Here is a 23,379-nt window from a genome sequence, read left to right on the forward strand (position 1 = left end):
AGCTAATCTGCCTCCTTCTCTCTAGATTACTAGGAGTTTTATGAGTTCAGTATAAAATAGTTGTATCCTCATTTCTACTACTTACTTTTCCCTAGTAGTACTAGACCAGAATCTCAGGATCTGTTCTTTATGTTTTTGTTAGTGTTTATAGGTGCTTTCAATAAAGTATTTGGGGAAATCATTTTTCTAGGCTGTGTCAATATTCTACCACACCTTGTCTTCTCACCTGAATACATGTTGGATTGGAAACTGATGAATCTCCTTTCTCTGATAAACAGGACTCGTGGTCTCTAAGCTGGACCTGGTTACCTTTCTGGAGTGAATGAAGGATTCCAGGAATATAAGGAGAATGGAGACAACACCCGTATACACAGGTATGTCTGAATGGATGGAGCCGATGACTCAGGTGAGGGCTCCAAGGATCAGTGAGGCAGTCACCCTTTGTCATGTGGTTTGGGAAGATCTGCTTCAGTGGAAATGATTTTGGAGAAGTCTGGGTTTCTTTCCGTTGCTGTCAGAGATGAATATCACCTTTCCCATTCTGTCTCTTTAATCATTCATGAATTCATCTCCAGTGATTACTTTTCTCATTCACAATGAGAACTGAAATTCTCCCCTTGGCCTGTGACAACCTGCATGAGTTGGCTGCTCTTTCATTTCTTGGGGATCCTAGGAAAACTGTGTCCATTTCTGAGTAACTCTATGACACTTCTTTTAAAGTTTGTTTCTAACTCTAGACAGAAGTGTTTGGGTGGAGTTGTAGACAAACTGCCACAGTTCTAGAAATACTGAGGACAGACATTTGTTTTCTGCTTTATAATTTCTAATCCACTGGAAACTACAAATATGGCCTTATAAATTTCAGACTCAAATAATTTCTTCACTGCATAAAGCCAAATCTCCCTAAAATGAGAAAATGCAAATCCCAGGTTTATTTCAAAGCTTCTTTTTTCTTTATATGAATTCATGTTAAATATCTTAAGTGTATTTGTCTCAATTCTTCAATGTTAAAATACTTTAATATATTCATTTAACTCAAAAAATGTTAAAATAAATTGGCATGAGAGCTTAGAACATTTTCTATCATATTTTTTTCTCGTTGTTTCTCACTATTAAGCTTTTTAGATTATGTGAAGAAATCTTAAAAAAATTTTTTTATTTGAGTGTAGCTGTTTAACAATGTGCTGCTGTATAGCAAAGAGAATCATATATATATATATACTTTTTTAGATTTCCTCCTTACTTAGGTCTTCACAGAGCACTGAGTAGAGTTTCCTGTGTTCTTACCACATTTTTAAAGTCTCACTTCTTATTTAATTTCATAAGAACTACTACTTTTATTAAGTTGGTCTTGTTTGTTATGAAGCATCCCAGGACTTTATTCTATACATCCTCACTTTCTCATTAGCTCTATGCCAATATCACTTATTTTTAGATTCAAACATCTAATAGAATATGCTCAAGTGAAAACGTGGAAAAAGTGGGTTAAAGAATTAATAGGCACCTAATATCTGTGAAAATGTTTGGTATCTCAATTTAAGATTAGTTAAAGCCAAAAGTAATCATTAGATTAACTATCTATTCTTAACTTAGTTGTTCTTGTAGGTTTTTATCTTGGTCCTTTCTCTACAACATATTTCTTTTTCATTCTTCATCTCATTTTGTGAAATTTTCTGTGCTTGTGGTCTCCTTTCTGCAGCCTGCAGGATCGTGTTAATAGTTCCTCTTGCTCCTGGTGTCTGCCCCCTGGGGGGTGAGGTTGGTCCAGAGGCTTGTACCCTTATCCCCTTGATGGACTTTTGATTGCTGTTACTGTGACCCGAGCCTGCCCTGGATATTGAGGGGAGCTTCCCCTTGGCTCTGTGGCTGTCACTGCCCTGTCTGTGGTGGGGTCTGCTCCCTGGTTGGTGGAGTAGAAGCCCCCAGATCTGTTTCTTCACCATGATTCTAATCTGTGGTGAAGGCAGTGGGATTGGAGCACACCACTGGGAGAGAAGCCGCTGAGGATTGCTCCTCTGGGGATGTTCACCTCGGGGAGTGTTCTGTGTGTCATGTTTCATGCCTTGTGCGAGCTCTCATGCGATCCTGGTTGGCACTGCCCTTGGCCCCACCTGAACCATTGGCATGCTGGCATATGGCCCTGGTGTCTCTCAGATGTTGTTTTCAGCAGGTCACCAGCATAGATCCACTGAAGTCAGGGCCCAGGATTGCATTCACGTAGCTGGACCCGCTGTGGTGCCATGGGGGCCGCTCAGACTGGCATGGTCCAGCTCCCTCAAGTACAAGCTCACAAAGTCTACAGCTGCTAAAGCTACACCTATCAGGACTGTGGGAGTCCTTATTGTCTAATCAGGCTTTCTGTAGGTGCTGAGTTGACTAAGCCAATTGTAGGGGTATAAAATCGTGGTCTGTGCAGCTGTGAGATTTCACTTTTCTTCCTTAGAGGCATGACCCTGGGGCTCAGCTGTGTTTTCCACCCCCTCAGTGCATGTGGGCCACCCACAGGCACCTGCTCCTAGGGCTGCCCTGGAGCACAGGAGTCCACCCTGGTGGGGAGGGTCATAGGGGAGGAGGCAGCAGCTGGGGTTGTGAGATCACCCAACCCTGTGGGAGTCCTAGCAGTGCCTCTCCAGAAGGGGCTGGCATAGGAGGAGAGGGGCTGCAATGGTGGTTCTTCCCTTCGGGCATCACTCAACAACGCTGCTCTCCTTCTCTGGTGGTTCAGGCTTCCTCCACAAGCATTCCCGTTTGCAGAGCTCCTCCCTCCCTCCTGTCCCCTCAGGATGTCTCCTCACAATCAACAGCAGTCCCCTGCCTGGGTCTGCTCTCCAAACCCCACATTTCAGGACCCAGCCCTTGTGTGCAATGGTGGACACCCCTCTCAGGCTTGGGGAGCAGGGCTGTGGTTAGTACCATCTGTAGAGGTCTCACGCTGTCCTGCCTGCCTCTAACAGGTTCTGCCTTCTCTTCCCATAAGAGAATGAGGCTCCCTTCTGTCCCAGTGAGCTCCCCCAAGGGTTGCAGGTCCCATCCCACTTCCTCTCCTCTTCCCTTTCCTTCATTTTCTTTGGCCCCACCTGGCTAAACAGAATCTTTCTTGTCCTTTTAAGTGTCCATGGGCCTCTGCTAGTGTTCAGTAGGGGCTCTGTGAGACTTAATCCATTTCTAGATGTATTGATGCACTTGTGTAGAAAGATGAATTCCATGTCTTCCTAATCCTCTGTCATTTTGACTCCTTCCTTCTCTGTTTCATTTTTAATCTAGCTAAGGGTGTATCAGTTTTATGTAAATTGTAAACTATATTCACTGAGAATAGTAAGGAGAATAACTTATTATTTGCCCTTTCAGCTGCGTCTTCTCTACACACCCAGTGTGTGATGCCAAGAAATCCAGGCTTTGAAGATTTATGCCCAATAGAAAACCTAAAAAGATATGAAATATTTCACCTTGTAAATTTACATTTAATGAAAGACTGGGAACATACAAGGGCATGTGAAGGGCAGAGAGGTTGTTATGATGGACATAACCCAACTGGGACAGTTTCTAATAATGTAAACATTACTGCCAAGAGAAATCAAGGTTGTGAATCAAACTGGAAAAAACACCAATTTAAGTCATTAACATCTGCAGAGAAGTGTATGTTTGTCAGCAAAGACCCACATCATTTTTTGACATATACATGTTCTCTGAAAGGAACTGCGGAAAATCTGGAAAGTCATCTAGTCTCTACTGCAGATAATCATTCAAACCACTCTAAATGCAATATTCAATTAAACATACATTCAAATATGTCTGAAGACCAGAAATTTTTGAATGAGGGAAAAGATTCCCAGTGTAATCACCTTGAAGGATCCTTTAGCAAGGGTTCAGTATTCTTCAAACAACAGATATTTTTTCCCTTTTCCAAAATCTGCAGTGTTGATAATAATGGAAGAGACTTTATTCAAACATCAGTGGTCAATGCATATGGGGTGTAGTTAATGCGGGACAACTTTTCATGTGTCGTAAAATGAGTAAGGCTTTAAGCAAGAGCTCTACCCCCAATAATTACAAGAGTCTTTATGATGGAGTGAGAAAGTATTTATTCAATGAAACTGGACATAACATTGACCAAGGCTCAAGTTTCATGAAACACCAGGGAAATCAATTTTTAGACAATGATTCTGGAAGTAATAAATGTACGAATATCTTTTATCAAAGAGCAGGTGTTTCTCTGTATAAAAGTGCGGATATTGGAAAGAAGGCTTATAATTGTAGTGAATATAGTAAAGTTTGTAATCAGTCTTGTAAACTTATTCAACAGCAGAGTATTGAGAATGTGGAGAAACATTACAAGAGTAACACGTGTGGGAAAATAGTCACTAAATCATTAAATCTAAGTAGCCATAGGAAAATCCATACAGAAAGGAAGCCTTTCAAATGTACAGAGTGTGGCAAAGCCTTTATCTGTCCCTCGTGTCTTACTCAACATCAACGAACCCATACTGGGGAGACACCTTATAAATGTAAGGAATGTGGCAAAGTCTATACCTGTTGCTCAAATCTTACTCAGGTAATTCATACTGGAGAAAAGCCTTACAGATGTAGAGAATGTGGCAAAATCTTTAATAGGTGTTCATATCTCACTATGCATCAGCGAATTCATACTGGGGATACTCTATACAAATGCAGAGAATGTGCCAGAGCCTTTATCTGTGGCTCACGTCTTATTCAACATCAGCAAATTCACACTGAAAAGAAGCCTTATAAATGCACAGAATGTGACAAGTCTTTTAAGCGGCATGGAAGCCTAACTCAACATCAGATAATTCATACTGGGGAGAAGCAGTATGAATGTACAGAGTGTGGCAAAGCCTTTAGGCACAGCTCAAGTCTTACTCAACATCAGCGAATCCATACTAGAGAGAAACCTTATAAATGTAAATATTATGGCAAAGCCTTTAATTGTAAATCACATCTTACTCAACACGAGCAAATTCATCCTACAAGGAAGGCTTATAAATGTACAGAATGTGGTAAAGCCTTTAATCAGAAGTCAAGTCTTTCTAGACATCAGATAATTCGTACTTGGAGAGAAACCTTATAAATGTAAGGATTGTGGCAAAATCTTACCAAATTTCAAGCCTTACTCAACATCAGCGAATTCACATTGGGCAGAAATCATCCAGATGTAAAGAAACATGGCAAAGCCTTTACCCAAAGTTCAAGTCTTGGTCAACATCAGAGAATTCATCCTTCAGAGAAACTTAAAAACCTAAATGTAAGGAAAGTGGCAAAGGCTTTAATCAGAGCTCTCACCTCACTCAACATCAGAGAACACATATTGAAGAGAAACCCTAGTAATATAATAAGTGATGAAAGAGATTTGTCCTAAATACACACTTTAGAAAACATGAGCGTGTGTTTATACAAGAAAGATGTGTGAATGATGTAAAAACAGATGTAAGAAAGTAGTTAATCAATAATCAAATCTAAATAAGTATCAGAGAATGTGTACTAGAAGGCATTTCATCAGTTGCTCTTCTCTGAATTCACTCTAAAGGAGAATTACTGTATATGAACTTATGTTTTTGATGGTTGATGTCTTAAAGATAAGAGAAGCCCTTGTGTATTAGGTGGGCATGATTTATATTTATTCTTCATTAGAAGATTAAGGACACAGTAATGTAAAATGTACAGTGAATATCTAAACGGAGGCATTCTGTCACTGAAGTCAAACATCCCTGGAGGTCACCATGATGTCAGTGATCAGGGAATTATTCTGTGTATTAAAGTAAGACAGGTTTGTTCTAAGTTTTCACTAGTTATGTCACTTGTTTTTTAAGGATGAAACAATGACAGTTCACTGAAATCTTGGTATACCTTTATAATATCACCAAAATCTTGATGTATCTTTATAATATCAACAGTTCACTTAAATCTTGATATATCTTTATATATATCTTTATAATATCAACAGAATATTGGTTGACATGAAATAATGACATCTCTGATACCCTAGAAAAGTACTGGACACCCTTCCTGGAAGAGTCATGTGATTAACATAGGTTCCTGTTTATGAAACAATTAGCCTCCATTCTGTACACGATAGAAATACTTTTCTCAGATCATTATATCAAAGGAATGAATATCTTTCTCTGTGCTTGTAATCAGTTATTTTGATCAAGGATCCCACAGTGAACTGTAAAAGGTTTTATGTCAACTGTATGTGCTATTAATATATGTTAATTAATAAAACTGAGTGGTTTTTAGTGTTACAGTTGATGTGGAATGAAGTGTTAACCCACCACCAGCTTTAACCTCTCCCACCTTGTTTAAGGTTGCAGGGAAGAATCGAGCATAAACTATTTGCTAGCACAGAGGGATGGCATCTATAGAAATCAGTTTCCTTACTGCCCTTAATCCTCAAATAATGTCACATATTTTCCATAATTTCTACAATGTATCTTCCCCCGCCCCCTCTCTGTAACTGCTGGGACATGGTTGCGGTTCTAATAAGAAGGATCATAGAGAGTACTGTGGAGAGCTTCCCTGACTGCTCCGCGCTGTTGCTGCCTCAGCGTCTGTCTGGGGAGCAGGCAGCCTGCAGGTCCTTGAACTCACTCCAGCCAGTCCTGTGAGCACCTCCACTAGACGACCCCCTTCCTGGAGACCAGCAGTCTTGCTGAACCCCAGGGTCTACTTCACAGGCCCCCCTTCAATGACACCCTCACAGCGCTCACCAGAATCCTGCTCCTCTTGGTTTGAATGGACCCATCCATGCTCAGCCTGGGGAGCCCACAGCAGGGCCCCTTAGAAAGGCCTGAACCCCAAGTACTGGAGCTTTCTCTGCCTGGTTCTAGCCTTGACCTCCCTCAGGGGGCCCTCAAGGGTTGCTGTTAATTCACTCAAGACCTTGAGTAATAAACGCATCTGCATCGATTTCCATTGTGCTTTTTTGTTGAACTGAGACTCCATTCCTGCTGGAGGTTCCTTTTAACAAATGTAAATTTAAGAAAGTCACAAAATATATAATTAAAGCCACATTTATCAAAATCTGGAATCATATTTATACAATTTTATGCTATCTATGGAGAAGGCAATGGCACCCCACTCCAGTACTCTTGCCTGGAAAACCCCATGGATGGAGGAGCCTGGTAGGCTGTAGTCCATGGGGTCGCTAAGAGTCGGACATGACTGAGCGACTTCCCTTTCACTTTTCACTTTCATGCATTGGAGAAGGAAATGGCAACCCACTCCAGTGTTCTTGCCTGGAGAATCTCAGGGACGGGGAAGCCTGGTGGGCTTCCGTCTATGGGGTCGCCCAGAGTCGGACACGACTGAAGTGACTTAGCAGCAGCAGCAGCAGCATGCTATCTATTTCTTTGCACGTATTCTTTGTCTCAACTTATGGAACACAGTATTTCATGGTTTTGACCTATACTGAATGCAAAATGTAAATATATGAAGGTATATTTTAAGAGTATGAAACCTAAGAAGAAGAGCAGTGTGGGTATATGTGTTTATACACGTCTTTTGCAGAGTTTGAAGTGAAGTGAAGTGAACTCGCTCAGTCGTACCTGAAAGGGAAGCAGAGTTTAGAAATGTTAAATCAAAACTGGTCATTTCAAAACTTTTGATGAGTTACTAACTAAAAACCTTAGATTCATAAAGTAAATCTAATTTGTTTACTTTCCATTGAATTCATTTCTCCCATATTTCATGAATCCTTGTTTTGAGATTCTTTCCATACAGATCCTATTTTGCTTACTGGCCTGTTAATTATGAAAAATCTATTTTGTGGGTTTTTTATTTAGTTCAAAATTTATGAACTTTACTTATCTGCTCAAGGATTTTAAGAATAGCTTTTATTAAATTTCATGGAGGTCAGAAATTAGCTTCAAGATGAGATTAATTTCCCCATGAGCATATTAATTTGATTTTGTTTAATATGTTCCATTCCTTCCTTCTTAATTTGAGAGGAACACTAAGAGAATCTTTTTTTTTCTGATTATTTCTTTCATTTCTTATAATTGACTTCATCAGGGTTAAACAGTTTATTGTGACAATTGATCAGGAGAAAATCTGGAAACTTCATAAGTGATCGTGTTGCTTAGGCAATTATAAGAAGTGAACAAATACACTGAAGCTGCTGGGTGCCTGATAGAGTATCTGTAATTAAAAGAAAAATACTTCAGGGGCTTCCCTGGTGGCTCAGTGGTGACGAATCTGCCTACTAAGGCAAAGAGTCACATGACTGAGTGACTGAACAACAAAAAACAAGGCAGAAGACATAGGTTCGATCCCTGATCCGGGAAGATCCCTCATCAGCTCAGTGCAGCCGCTCGGTCGTGTCCGACTCTTTGCGACCCCATGAACTGCAGCGCGCCAGGCCTCCCTGTCCATCACCAACTCCCGGAGTTCACTCAAACTCATGTCCATCGGGTCCGTGATGCCATCCAGCCATCTCATCCTCTGTCTTCCCCTTCTCCTCCTGCCCCCAATCCCTCCCAGCATCAGGGTCTTTATAAATGAGTCAGCTCTTTGCATCAAGTGGCCAAAGTATTGGAGTTTCAGTTTCAACATCAGTCCTTCCAATGAACATCCAGGACTGATCTCCTTTAGGATGGACTGGTTGGATCTCCTTGCAGTCCAAGGGACTCTCAAGAGCCTTCTCCAACACCACAGTTCAAAAGCATCAATTCTTTGGCGCTCAGCCTTCTTCACAGTCCAACTCTCACATCCATACATGACCACAGGAAAAACCATAGCCTTGACTAGACAGACCTTTGTTGACAAAGTAATGTCTCTGCTTTTTAATATGCTGTCTAGGTTGGTCATAACGTTCCTTCCAAGGAGTAAGCATCTTTTAATTTCATGGCTGCAATCACCATCTGCAGTGATTTTGGAGCCCCCCAAAATAAAGTCTGACACTGTTTCCACTGTTTCCCCATCTATTTGCCATGAAGTGATAGTACTGGATGCCATGATCTTGGTTTTCTGAATGTTGAGCTTTAAGCCAACTTTTTCACTCTCCTCTTTCACTTTCATCAGGAGGCTCTTTAGTTCTTCATTTTCTGCCATAAGGGTGGTGTTATCTGTTATCTGAGGTTATTGATATTTCTCCCGGCAATCTTGATTCCAGCTTGTGCTTCATCCAGCCAAGTCCTTCTCATGATGTACTCTGCATATAAGTTAAATGAGCAGGGTGACAATATACAGCGTTGACGTACTCCTTTTCCTATTTGGAACCAGTGCATGCTGCAGAGTGACTAAGCTTGTGGCTGCAGCTATAGAACCTGTGGCCAGAGCCCACAAGCCACAACTCCTGAACCCTCGTGCACAACTACTGAAGCCCACACACCTGGAACCCGTGCTCCTCAACAAGAGATGCCACTGCAATGAGAGGCCCTCACCCGCAACTAGGGAGTAGCCCCACCTCACTGCAGCTAGAGAAAAGACCACACAGCAATGCACACCCAGCACTGCTCCTGCTAAGTGGCTTCAGTCGTGTCCGACTCTGGGCGACCCCATAGGCAGAAGCCCACCAGGCTCCCCCGTCCCTGAGATTCTCCAGGCAAGAACACTGGAGTGGGTTGCCATTTCCTTCTCCAATGCATGAAAGTGAAAAGTGAAAGGGAAGTCGCTCAGTCATGTCCGACTCTTAGCGACCGCATGGACTGCAGCCCACCAGGCTCCTCCGTCCATGGGATTTTCCAGGCAAGAGTACTGGAGTGGGGTGCCATTGCCTTCTCTGAGACCCAGCATAGCCAAAGATAAATAAATAAAATTAGTTTTGAAAAAGAAAAAGAATTCAATAGATTGAGGCTATAATCTGAAGTAAGAGGTAGAAAATACATAGGATGAAGAATTCTTCATGTGGAGAGAGGGTTCCTGCTATCTTGTGGCACAAACTGAGACTCTAAATTTAGGAGAAAAATCTATGTGTTTTATTGCTGAGTTATCTCCAGTTTTTGTATTTTCCTTGTAGGTATTTTTGCTGCATGAGTCACACTCATGAGCCTTCCTTGTCTGTGTTATGACTACAGAGTTCTCGGTGTTCTCACGTGTGTCATCCATGCAGGACCTGATAGGATTTTATGAGTGCTTTTGAATTTTCTCATGCATTTAGAAATTAATTTTAACTGAAGAAATTGATGCCACTTAAGAGATTTGAATGAAACTTTCTGATCCCTTAATTGAGATAAAAGGGGAACAGCATCAAGTTCTAGAGGTTTCATTCAGGCAGTTATAACTGACCAAGATGTGCAAAAACATCCTTAAAAAAAATTATTTATTTATTTTTGGCTGTGCTGGGCCTTCATTGCTGTGCAGGCTTTTCTGTAGTTGTGGTGAGCAGGGGCTACTCTCTAGTTGCGAAGAGGGGAGCTACTCTTCCTTGAAGTGTGCAGGGTTCTCATTGTGGTGGCTTCTCTTGTTGCGGAGCACAGGCTGTAGGACACATAGCCTTCAGTAGTTGCAGCTCCTGGGCTCAGTAGTTGTGGCTCCCGGGCCCTAGAGCACAGAATCAATAGTTACTGTTCAGGGGTTTAGTTGCTCCAAGGCATGTGGGATCTTCGTGGGTCAGGGATCGAACCTGTGTCTCCTGCATTGGTACAAGGATTTTTTTTACCCACTGAGCCACCAAGGAAGCCCCAGATGCTGTGTGTGACGCTGTTTTTCTTAGTGAGGAACACACAACTCATTGAGAGCACACAGGAGAGCTCTCTGGAAATGCATGGAGGAAACTGCGTGGAAGCTCTCTTTGATCCCTCCAAAGTCTTAGGCTGCTAGTGGAGTGGGGGGAGGTGGTGTTCTGATGAACAAATGACAGATATGAGAATGTGGCAAATACAGTAGGTTTCTGAGAATCCAGAAAATAAAATTCTGTCCTCCTGAGTTAGAAGAGTTTCTGGGCAGCACAGAACACTAACACCACTAGACAGAGGTTATTATACTTTCCCAGACTTAGATCTGGAGAAGGCAATGGCACCCCACTCCAGTACTCTTGCCTGGAAAATCCCATGGATGGAGGAGCCTGGTGGGCTGCAGTCCATGGGGTCACTAAGACTCAGACACGACTGAGTGACTTCACTTTCACTTTTCACTTTCATGCATCGGAGAAGGAAATGGCAACCCACTCCAGTGTTCTTGCCTGGAGAATCCCACAGATAGTGGAGCCTGGTGGGCTTCCGTCTATGGGGTCGCCCAGAGTCGGACACGACTGAAGCGACTTAGCAGCAGCAGCAGCAGCAGCAACAGACTTAGATCTGGGAAAAATGGAAACAGTGACAGACTTTCTTTTTTTGGGCTCCAAAATCACTGTAGATTGTTACTGCAGCCATGAAATGAAAAGATGCTTGCTCCTTGGAAGAAAAGCTATGACAGTTCAGTTCAGTTGCTCAGTTGTGTCTGAGTCTTTGTGACCTCATGGACTGCAGCCCACAGGATTCCCTGTCCATCACCAACTCCCAGAGCTTGCTCAAACTCATCTCCATCAAGTCGATGATGCCATCTACCATCTCATCCTCTGTCATCCCCTTCTCCTCCCACCTTCAATTCCCAGCATCAGGTTTTTTTCCAATGAGTCAGTTCCTCATATCAGGTGGCCAAAGTATTGGAGTTTCAGCTTCAGCATCAGCTTCAGCTTTTTAATATGCTGTTTAGATTGGTCATAGCTTTTCTTCGAAGGAGCAAGTGTCTTTAATTTCATGGCTGCAGTCACAGTCTGCAGTGATTTTGGAGCCCAAGAAAATAAAGTCTGTCACTGTTTCCATTGCTTCCCCATCTATTTGCCATGAAGTGATGGTACTGGATGCCACAGTCTTAGTTTTTTGAATGTTGAATTTTAAGCCAGCTGTTTCACCTTCCTCTGTCACTTTCATCAAGAGTCTCTTCAGTTCCTCTTCACTTTCTGCCGTAAGGGTGGTGTCATCTACATATCTGAGGTTACTGTTATTTCTCCCGGCAATCATGATTCCAGCTTGTGCTTCATCCAGCCCTGCATTCTGCATATAAGTTAGATAAACAGGGTGGCAATATATAGCCTTGACATCCTCCTTTCCCAGTTTGGAACCAGTCCATTTTTCCATGTCCAGTTCTAACTGTTGCTTCTTGACCTGCATATAGATTTCTCAGGAGGCAGGTAAGATGGTCTGGTATTCCCATCTCTTTAAGAATTTTCCACAGTTTGTTGTGATCCACACAATCAAAACAAATATAGTGTATTAAAAAGTAGAGGCATCACTTTGCTGACAAAGGTCTGTATAGTCAAAGCTATGGTTTTTCCAGTAGTCATATACGGATGTGAGAGTTGGACCATAAAGAAGGCTGAGCGCAAAGGAATTGATGCTTTCAAACTGTGGTGCTAGAGAAGACTCTTGAGAGTCTCTTGGACTGCAAGGAGATCAATCAGTCCTAAAGGAAATCAACCCTGAATATTCATTGGAAGAACTGATGTTGAAGCTGAAGCTCCAATACTTTGGCTACTTGATGCAAAGAGCCGACTAATTGGAAAAGACCCTGATGCTGGGAAAGATTGAAGTCAGGAGGAGAAGGGGATGACAGAGGATGAGATGGTTGGATCGCATCACTGATTCAATGGACACGAGTTTGAGCAAACTCTGAGAGATAGTGAAAGACAAGGAAGGCTGGTGTGCTGCAGTCCATGGGGTTGCAAAGAGTCGGACATGACTGAGAGACTAAACAAGAAAGCACCTGTTAACTTACTATTGGGGGTACTTTTAGGGGGAGAAATTTATAAATTTCCATCTTTTTGTGGATATTTTTCTATTTAGGCTTTCTGTAACTACTTGGGAATGGGTCCATATTGGTAAAACGTATTTTAGTGGAAAACATCTTTATCACCACCTAGACTTCCAAATTAGTTGGCACTGAGTTACACAAATATATATAATAATTTTTAATATAAAAATTGCTGTCATCATGGTCTTCCTTTTAATTATAGGGCTTAGAAATCCTCAGGCAGTTTGGTTCTATTTCTCTGATAATACTAAAGCGATGCTGAAGCTCAGGGGTCAGGAAAGAATTCACTGTTGGGTAGAAAAATTTCTCAGAGGAACAGAGAAGTCAGCACAATACAAGAGTTTCATTGCTAGGCTCTCAGCTGTCAACTCAGCATTTCCTGCTCATTCCATATGAGAACCTGTCTGCCTCCCCAGATCGTATAAAAGAAAAAGCCTGTCAGAGCACTGCAGTGGTCTCTTTGGGAATGACAAGTTGATTGTAATTTTTGGGGGGGAGGGTAATTAACAGTTTTTAGAAAGTTAATTAGAAGTTTTACACAAGTATCCTCTTGTTCCATGAACCTACCTTCTCATTGCAGCCAAAAGTGAAAAGATAATCGCAATTCTGAGGGAAGAGGAGGTCATGGAATCACAAATCCATATCTAGGGGTGTGACTGCCTCCATCTAACACAGGTGCTGATTTTCAAACCAGCGCACCTCCTCCCGCAGTGTCCTGGCAACAGAAAGGAGTCAGATACCCATTTTCTATTTCAATCTGAGAGGAAGAGTCTGCAGACAAGGAGTATCAGGAACTGGGATAAGTGGTTATTTCAGATAAAAAAGAAATTCTTCAGGGTTCAAATCTAGTCTAGTGCTAAAGCCACACAGAAAGGATTCTGACTCTTGAGCTGGACCAGTAAAGAGAGGCCAGGACTAGAGATCCAACAGCAATCCATGACCGCTCTGAATTTATAGTGTATAATTTAGTGTAAGCCACAATGACTTTGATTCCTGGCATTGAATGTGAGTGATAATGCAGCTTGACGTTTAATTTTCTTAAGAACCATAGGGTTTTTTTCTTTACTTTTTTTAAAGATAAATTTATTTATTTTAATTGGAGGCTAATTACTTTATAATATTGTATTGGTTTTGCCACACATCAACATGAATCCACTACAGGTATACATGTGTTCCCCATCCTGAACCCCCCTCCCTTCTCACTCCCTGTACCATCCCTCTGGGTTGTTCCAGTGCTCCAGCCCCAAGCATCCAGTATCATGCATCGAACCTGGACTGGCAATTCATTTCATATATGATATTATACATGTTTTAATGCCATTCTCCCAAATCATCCCACCCACTCCCTCTCCCACAGAGTCTAAAAGACTGTTCTATACATGTATCTCTTTTGCTATCTCACATACAGGGTTATCGTTACCATCTTTCTAAATTCCATATATATGCGTTAGTATACTGTATTGGTGTTTTTCTTTCTGGCTTACTTCACTCTGTATAATAGGCTCCAGTTTCATCCCCCTCATTAGAACTGATTCAAATGTATTCTTTTTAATGGCTGAGTAATACTCCATTGTGTATCATTATCGGAGAGATGCAAATCAAAACCACAATGACGTACCATTTCACACCAGTCAGAATGGCTGCGATCCAAAAGTCTACAAGCAATAAATGCTGGAGAGGCTGTGGAGAAAAGGGAACCCTCTTACACTGTTGGTGGGAATGCAAACTAGTACAGCCACTATGGAGAACAGTGTGGAGATTCCTTAAAAAATTACTGCCTTATGACCCAGCAATCCTACTGCTGGGCATACACACTGAGGAAACAAGAATTGAAAGAGACACATGTACCCCAGTGTTCATCGCAGCACCTGTTTATAATAGCCAGGACATGGAAGCAACCTAGATGTCCATCAGCAGATTAATGGATAAGAAAGCTGTGGTGCATATACACAATGGGTTTTTTTCTTTTATTTGTTTATTTTTGGTTGCACTGAGTCTTCACTGGTGCATGGGGTTTTAGTCGGGGTGAGCAGGGGCCACTCCTTGTTGTGGTGCCCAGGCTTCTCATTGCAGTGGCTTCTCTTGCTGCAGAGCACAGATTCTAGGCACTCAGTCTTCAGTATTTGCAGCATGTGGGCTCAGTAGTTGCAGTGTGCCACTCTAGAGAGCAGGCTCAAAAGTGCCGGCACACAGGCTTAGTTGCTCGAGGACATATGGAATCTTCCCGGATGGGCCAAGGATTGAACCTGTGTCCCCTGCACTGGGAGCTGGATTCTTATCTACTGTGCCACCAGGGGAGTCCTTAAGAACTGTAGTTTTGAACTCAGTCTGAAGTTCAGCCTCATTTCTGAAATCATAGATTAAATCGTCAGGGTTATTGCAGGTGTGTGTGCCCATGACAACTTCTGCTTCTAGTAATGAGTAAGATGAATCTACAGGTCACTTAGTCCTGTGCAGAAATGTTGAACCCAAATGATAGTTCCTGGTATAAAACTGTTTGCTTTATCTCTGAGTATATGAAGTGCTTATTGGAGACAGTGATTGTTACCTCCTGAAAATGACAGTAATTGTTACCTCCTGAAAATGTCTTACTGGAGAAGAAAATGGCAACCCACTCCAGTGTTCTTGCCTGGAGAATCCCAGAGACAGGGGAGCCTGGTGGGCTGCCGTCTATGGGGTCACACAGAGTCAGACAGTACTGAAGCGACTTAGTAGTAGTAGAAAATGTCTTAGGTCTGTTAAATTGATGAGACTGTTTTCCCTATTGAAGAAAAGGAATCAGCACATAAGAAAAGTGTGCATTTATAGTAATGCGATTCAGATAGCCCCAGTCAGGCTCAAGTATACCATGATACTTTCACTCATCTAAAAATATTCTACTATCAATTGTTGTTGTTGTTTAGCTGTAAGTCGTGTCCGACTCTTTGTGACCCCATGGACTATAGCCCACCAGCTTCCTCTGTCATTGGGATTTCCCAGGAAAGAATACTGGAGTAGGTTGCCGTTTCTTTCTCCAGGGGATCTTCCTGACCTAGGGATTGAACCCATATCTCCTGCATTGGCAGGCAGTTTCTTTACCACTGAGCCACCAGGGAAGCCCAAAATATAATGACACATTACCAAAAGAGCTCAATATCTATTTAAACTATTGGGAGAACAGAGCTACCTGGATTTGTCCGATATCACAGTGATTAAATGTGCTAGATTTGTTACGAGCCAAGTCAGGTTTAAGTCCTTTCTTGCCTATGCGGGTTCAGTTGCTAAGTCATGCCAGGCTTCCCCGTCCTTTACCATCTCCCTGAGTTTGCTCAGACTCATGTTCATTGAGTCAGTGATGCCATCCAACCATCTCATCCTCTGTCACCTCCTTCTCCTCTTGCCCTCAATCTTTCCCAACATCAGGTTCTTTTCCAGTTAATTAGCTCATCACCTTAGGTGGGCAAAATATTGGAGCTTCAGCTTCAGCATTAATCCTTCCAATGAATATTCAGGGTTGATTTCCTTTAGGATTGACTGATTTGATCTCCTTGCTGCCCAGGGGACCCTTACAAGTCTTCTCTAGCACCACAGTTTGAAGGCATCGAGTCTTTGACACTCAGCCTTCTTTATGGTCCAACTATCACATCCATACATGACTACTGGAAAAACCATAGCTTTGACTATACAGATCTTTGTCAGCAAAGTGATGTCTCCACTTTTTAATATGCTATCTAGACCTTCGTAGCAGTGATTCACTCATTTATAAGAGCTCTTTTTTTTCAGATTTTTTTCTGTTTTTATTTTATTCACTTTACGTTAATTTTTTATTTGAGTTTGTGGGGACAGTCTGAGCATGGGTTGGAAAAGAATTTCCAGACACAGAGTATTTCAGAAGGGAGCACACTTATTAAGAGCAGGGAGCAGAGATAATGAAGGTGCTACAAATGCAGCTGGCTGGAGAGAGCCTGTGCTTTTCGTGGGTTAGTAACTGATTTTTACAGCCTCAAGACAAAGAAGATTCCTGCTGGAAGGCTAGCATTAGGTTATTGGATAGGGCACTATAGGGTGACTACCATGATGGGCATTTTTGTCTAATTTGGGGTTAGGAAGTCTGCTGGTGATGATGGCAGGAGATGGGGATAGAGCTTTTGGCAATGGTTACAAAGGGGTTTTTCCAATAGTCACGTGTGGATGTGAGGGTTAGACCATAAAGAAGGCCAAGTGCCAAAGAATTGATGCCTTTGACCTGTGGTGATAGAGAAGACTCTTAAGAGTCCCTTTACAGCAAGGAGATCAAACCAGTCAAGCCTAAAGGAAGTCAATCCTGAATATTCATGGGAAGCTCCAATACTTTGGCCACCTGATATGAAGAGCCAATTCACTGGAAAAGACCCCGATGCTGGAAAAGATTGAAGGCAGGAGGAGAAGGGGGTGACAGTGAATGAGATGGTTGGATGGCATCACCAACTCACTGGATATGAGTTGAGCAAACTCTAGGAGATACTGAAGGACAGGGAAACCTGGAGTGCTGCAGTCCATGGAGTCGCAAAGAGTCAGACACAACTGAGCGACTGAACAAAGGGGCTCAGACAGTTCCAGAGATGACCTGGTTTCTGGGCTCCATGTCTGAGGCCTTGGGCCAAGACTCCACACAGCATGGTTGATTTCTAATGTTGCATTAGTTTCTGCAGTACAGCAAAGGGAATCAGTATACAGATACATGTATCCACTCTCCTTTAGATTCTTTTCCCATATAGATCATTACAGAGTACTGAGTAGAGTCTCCTGTGCTGTGCAGGAGGTCCTTATCAGTTGTCTATTTTACATCTAGTAGTGTGTATATGGGGCTTTCCTGGTGGCTCAGATGGTAAAGAATGGGTTGGGATGATCCCCTGGAGAAGGAAATGTCTATGCACTCCAGCATTCTTGCCTGGAGAATTCCATGGACAGAGGAGCCTGGCGGGCTACAGTCCATGGGGTCATAAAGAGTCAGACATGACTGACAACTAACACTTTCACTACTTCAGCGTGTATATATCTATCCTAATTTTCCAATTTATCCCTTCCCCACTTCCCCCTCAGTAACTATGTTTGTTTTCTACATCTGTGATTCAATTTTTATTTCATATATAGGTTCATTTGTACAATTTTGTTTTAGATTCCACATATAAGTGATATCATATGATATATATAAGAGCTTTTTAAAATTTGTATATTAAAATCTTGGAAACGTCTTAGTAAAATAAAAATAAGAAGGTAATATATCTCTGTGGAAATGAATAATAAGTGGACAAGATTAAATTTCACTTGGTGTAATGCATGTGGCCCATTTTTCTGTGCAGGAAACTCTAGCTCAGAAGGCAAATATCCTTCACAGAGAACGGGAAGGATGGCCACCAGAGATTTTGTAATAGAATTGATCTTCTTAGCCCAGAATATATTTGGAATCCTGGGAAATTTCTCTCTTCTTTACCATTATCTCTTCCTTCACTTCACTGGGTGCAGGCTAAGATCCACAGAGCTGATCATTGAGTATCTGCTTATAGCCAACTCCTTGGTCATGCTCTCTACAGGAACCCCAAGGACAATGGAAGTGTTTGGGTGTAAATATTTTCTCAATGATACTGAATGCAAAATTGTTTACTATATCCACAGAATGGCCAGGGGAGTGTCCATTGGTAGCATCTGCCTCTTGAGGGTCTGCCAGGCCATCACCATCAGTCCCAGGAACTCCAGGTGGGGACAGCTTAAAATGAAAGCTCCCACATACATTGGATCCACTATTTTCCTCTGCTGGGTTGTGCACATGCTGATAAATATTCGATTTACTAAGTATGTGAAAGATCATTGGAGTAACAGAAACATCACAAAGAAGAAAGATTTGGGATTGTGTTATGGTTTGATTCATAATAGAATCAAAGTCTTACTGAATGTAGGATGGTTTTTACTTCCTGCTGTTTCACATCTGGTGCTCACGATCTGGTCCAGTGTCTCCATGGTTTTCATACTGGACAGCCACAAGCAAAGGGTGCAATACGTTCATAGGACCAGCATCTCTTCAAGATCCTCCCCCAAACCTAGAGCCACCCAGAGCATCCCTGTCCTGGTGAGCACCTTTGTGTCTTTGTATACAGTGTCTCCTCCATCTTTTACATTTGTTTGGCTCTTTTTAAGAATCTCAGCTGGTGGCTGGTGACCTCTGCTGCACCCATTACTGCAGGTTTCCCAACTGTAAGCCCCTACACTCTCATAAGTCATGGTTGCAGAGTACCCAGGCTCTCCTTTTCTTGGATAAAGATGAAATAATCACCTAATCTTATGTTGTTTGGCCACTAAGTTGTGTCCAACTCTTTGAGATCCCATGGACTGCAGCACACCAGGCTCCCCTGTCCTTTACTATCCCCAGGAGTTTGCTTAAATTCATGTCTATTGAATTGGTGATGATATCTAACCATGTCATCCTCTGCCACCCCCTTCTCCTTTTGCATTCAGTCAATTTGCATATCAAGTGGCCAAAGTATTGGAGCTTCAGCTTCAGCATCAGTCCTGAATATTCAGGGTTGATTTCCTTTAGGATTGACTGGTTTGATCTCCTTGCAGTCCAAGGGACTGTTAAGAGTCCTCTCTAGCGCCACAATTTGAAAGCATCAGTTCTTCAGCGCTCAGCCTTCTTTATGGTCCAACTCTCACATCCATACCTGACTATGGGAAAAACCATAGCTTTGACTAGATAGACCTTTGTTGGCAAAGTAATGTCTCTGCTTTTTAATATGCTGTCTAGGTTTGCCATAGCTTTTCTTCCACAGAGCAAGCGTCTTTTAATTTTGTGGCTGCAATCGCCATCCACAGTGGTTTTGGAGTCCAGGAAAGTAAAGTCTGTCTCTTGTTAGCATTTACAAGGGGCTCATAGTGTAGAGTTTAAAAATGGCCTGTTGTGCTGACCTGGCAAACGGTGGATGAAGTCACAGTGACCAAATTGCCCTGGTGGTATCCTGTTTTTTCCTTAAGGTGATATCCTGTTTCCCCCTGCTGGTGCCAGTTTCTCAAGACTACGCGATGCCCCCCCAACCATGAGACCCCTTCAACTCCCTGATAACAAGACCCCAGCTGTGGGCTAAAGATACACTAAGGCCCCCTCCCTTCGGGGCACAATTTCCCCTCAGTAAGGTATAAGAAGGGTTGGCTGTAAAGGGAGAGCACTGGTTTCTCTCTAAAGCCAGCCACTTTCTCTCTTCCTATAATAAATCTTTCTCTGCCTGACTGCCCAGCTTGCTCTCTTTGTCTCTACGTTTGTCTTTCATCACTGTTTCCTCTTTTTCCCCATCTATTTGCTGTGAAGTGATGGGAGTGTGTGTCATGATCTTAGTTTTTTGAATGTTGAGCTTAAGTAAAAAAAAAAAAAAGAAAAATATCATATATCAACACATATATGTGGAATCTAGAAAAAAGGTATAGATGATCCTATTTTCAAACTAGAAGCAGAGACAAAGACATAGAGAAGAAATGTATGGACACCAAGGGGGGAAAGGGTGTGAGGGGGATGAATTGGGAGATTGGGATTAACATGCATACCCTATTGATGCTATGTATAAAATAGATAACTGATGAGAATGTACTCTATAGCACAGGGAAGTCTATTCAATGCTCTGTGGTGACCTGGGTCAGAAAGAAGCCCCAAAGGGAGCAGGTATATGTGTATGTATGACTGGTTCATTTTGCTGTGCAGTATAAACTAACCCAACTTTGTAAAGCCAGTGTACTCTAGTAAGAATTAATTTTAAAAACTTCAGTGTTATCCAAGGATTGGCAGAGGTGGGGCTATGAATATTCTGTGTCTAGAGGATTTTCTGGACAGTGAAAACTATTTGTGGGAATCTTTTATTTTTTTTTACCAGTCAATTTTTTAATTCAAAGAATTTGAATTCTAAAAGAATAGTCAATAACGTGGGTACCAGATGTCTCAAGAAATATTTCAGTCCCTTGAACTCCATGTACCATTGAACTTGGAAGTATTGAAAAGTACATTGAGAAGGGTCTTTGGTTTTCATATTATTAAGTCTGAATACTATAAAACTCCTAGAGAAAAACATAGGCAGAACACTATTTGACATAAATCTCAATAACATCTTTTTTGATCCATCTACTATAGTAATGGAAATAAAAGCAAAAGCAAACAAATCAGATCTAAGTTAACTCAAAAGCTTTTGCACAGCAAAGGAAACCACAAATAAAACAAAAAAAGCCCAAAGAATGGGAGAAAATATTTGTGAAGGATGTGACTGACAAGGAATTAGTCTCCAAAATTTACAAATAGTTCATGTAACTGAGTATCCAAAAAAACAAACAACCCAATCAAAAAATGGGCAGAAGACCTAAACAGACATTTCTTCAAAGAAGACATACAAATGGTCAAGAGGCACATGAAAAGATGCTCAACATCACTAATCATTAGAGAAATGCAAATCAAAACTGCAATGAAATATCACCTTACAACAGAATGCCCATCATCAAAGAAATCTACAAATAATAAGTGCTAAAAAGGGTCTGGAGAAAAGAGAAGCCTCCTTGGTGGGAACATCACTGTCAGAAAGAATGTAAACTGGTACAGCCAATGTGGAGAATGGTATGAAGTTTCCTTTAAAAAAAAAAAAACTAAACAAAAATAAATGGAAAACTTTAATAATGGATACATGTCATTATATGTTTCTCCAATGTCACAAACTGTACAACCCTGAGAGTGAACTATAAGGTAAACTATGGACCTTAAATACTCAGGATTCATCAGAGGGAACAGAAGTACCCCTATGGTGGAAGATGTGATGAAGAAGGAGGTTATACATATGTGGGAATAAGAACCATATGAAAATTTCTGCACCTTTCTCTGAAGTTTGCTGTGAAACTAAACCTTCTCTAAAAAAATCTTTAAACTTTAAAAAATACGTTGTTATTGGTGTATGCACCCTTCATAGGATATTTTAAAAGATTTAATGCTCTCAAATAATATTTAGAAAATGGGTATGTTTCCCCTGTTCTATTTTTACCTCAATTAATGCACTTTATAGATGTGATAAAATATCAGGTAAAGAGTAGGGAGAGAATAAACTATAGCCACATAATCCTTTTCTTTTTTTAAAAAAAATATTTATTTATTTGACTGAATCAGGTTCTAGTTGTGGAAGCATGGGCTTAGTTGCCCTGTGGCATGTGGGATCCTAGTTCCCTGACCAGGGATCAAACCTGCCTCCTCTGCATTGCAAGGCAGATTCTTAACCATTGGCCCACCAGGGAAATCCCTCATATAATTTTTAAAATGTAGAAACACACATACAATAGGGCAGCAACACCAAAAAAAAAAAAAAAATTATCATCTGCTAATTCAGTTACAATGTGCCTTTTTACTTAATATTAATCACTACTTCCTTTGTGTATCATCAAATACACATTTATGGCATCATTTCCAAGGGCTTTGGTCCCTTCCCAACATACATTTTAATCCTCCATGACTGCCTTCGGTTCATTTTCAAAGAAAGCTGTGATGTCAATACCTTCGTGCCTGTGGTCTCTGAAGATGGAGGCCCCCTCACCTGCTGGTAGACAGTCACAACGCTAATCATTTTGTGAACCACTGTGGGCCCAGGGTGTCTTCCCAGGTGGCTCAGTGGTAAAGAATCCAGCTCCCGATGTAGGAGACCCAGGAGACGCAGGTTCAATCCCTGGGTCAGGAAGATCCCCTGGAGAAGGGAATGGCAACCCACTCCAGTATTCGTGCCTGGGAAATCCCAAGGGCAGAGGAGCCTGGAGGGCTATAGTCCACAGGGTTGCAAAAGAGTGGAACACGACTGAGCTACTGAGAAGGAAAGCACGTGGCCCCAGGGAGGGTGGGGGGAGAGAGGACCCAAGGACTCAGGGTAACTCTGGGAAGATCTCGGAGAGCAAGCCTCACCGCACCCCCCAGTCCCGCAAGGGCATCATGTGACTTTGTGTACCACTGGCCTCCCACCTCCCCTCCCACCTCCCCTTCCCCAGGCGCAGCTCGAGGCCACGGAGGGCACACCCCAGGAGGAGCCCCTCCGTGCAGCATCAGGCGGAGGGATCCGGTGTTTTCAGAGGTTCCAGCCCTGCGCCCTCACCGGCTCAGGGCTCCCAGGTGTGCTCTGTGGCATGGCTCCAGCTCAGTGCCACGGAAGACAGGTGTTACAGGAGCAGCGTCGGCACCCACCGGGGGCTTGTTCAACGTGTCATTTCACGGGTTCCCCTCAAACCTGCTAATTCATAACTTCTTAGACTGGGGAGGGTTTGTATCCACTTTAAAGCTGCAGAGAAAATCTTTAGGCAAGCGGTTCTCGTCTGGGGTTCCAGGAGGATCCTTTTCGCAAACTCTGGCCCCTGGCCCTGGAGGAGCATCAGCGCCGCTTGTCTTCCTGCTCCAGGCGAGGCCCGGGCTGAACACGGGCTTCGGGCGCGTCTGTGAGAGCTCAGAGCCAGCTTCAGGCCGGGAGGGGCGGCGGGGTCTGCTGTTCTGGGGTCGGGAGGGGGACGTCAGTGCCGCTCACCTGTCCCGTGTTGGCAGAATCCGCGGAGAGAACACGTGTGGACAGCAAAGGAGAACTTGACGAGCGTCTCCGGGAGGAGCTGATCGTCCTGAGCCTCTCCTGA

General features: G+C 42.4%; 1 protein-coding gene across 1 annotated transcript; it reads left to right on the plus strand.

Moving 5' to 3' along the window:
• Window positions 1–397: 397 nt before the first annotated feature.
• Window positions 398–23,379, plus strand: LOC120873075 (zinc finger protein 519-like). The gene is made up of 3 exons (XM_040253813.1): window positions 398–406; window positions 4,304–5,015; window positions 23,294–23,379. The coding sequence occupies exons 1-3, from the start codon at window positions 398–400 to the stop codon at window positions 23,377–23,379; spliced, it is 807 nt and encodes a 268-aa protein (XP_040109747.1).

The sequence above is a fragment of the Oryx dammah genome, unplaced genomic scaffold (genome assembly GCF_014754425.2).
Source record: "Oryx dammah isolate SB20612 unplaced genomic scaffold, SCBI_Odam_1.1 HiC_scaffold_13, whole genome shotgun sequence".
In the NCBI taxonomy this organism is placed as follows: Eukaryota; Metazoa; Chordata; class Mammalia; order Artiodactyla; family Bovidae; genus Oryx; species Oryx dammah.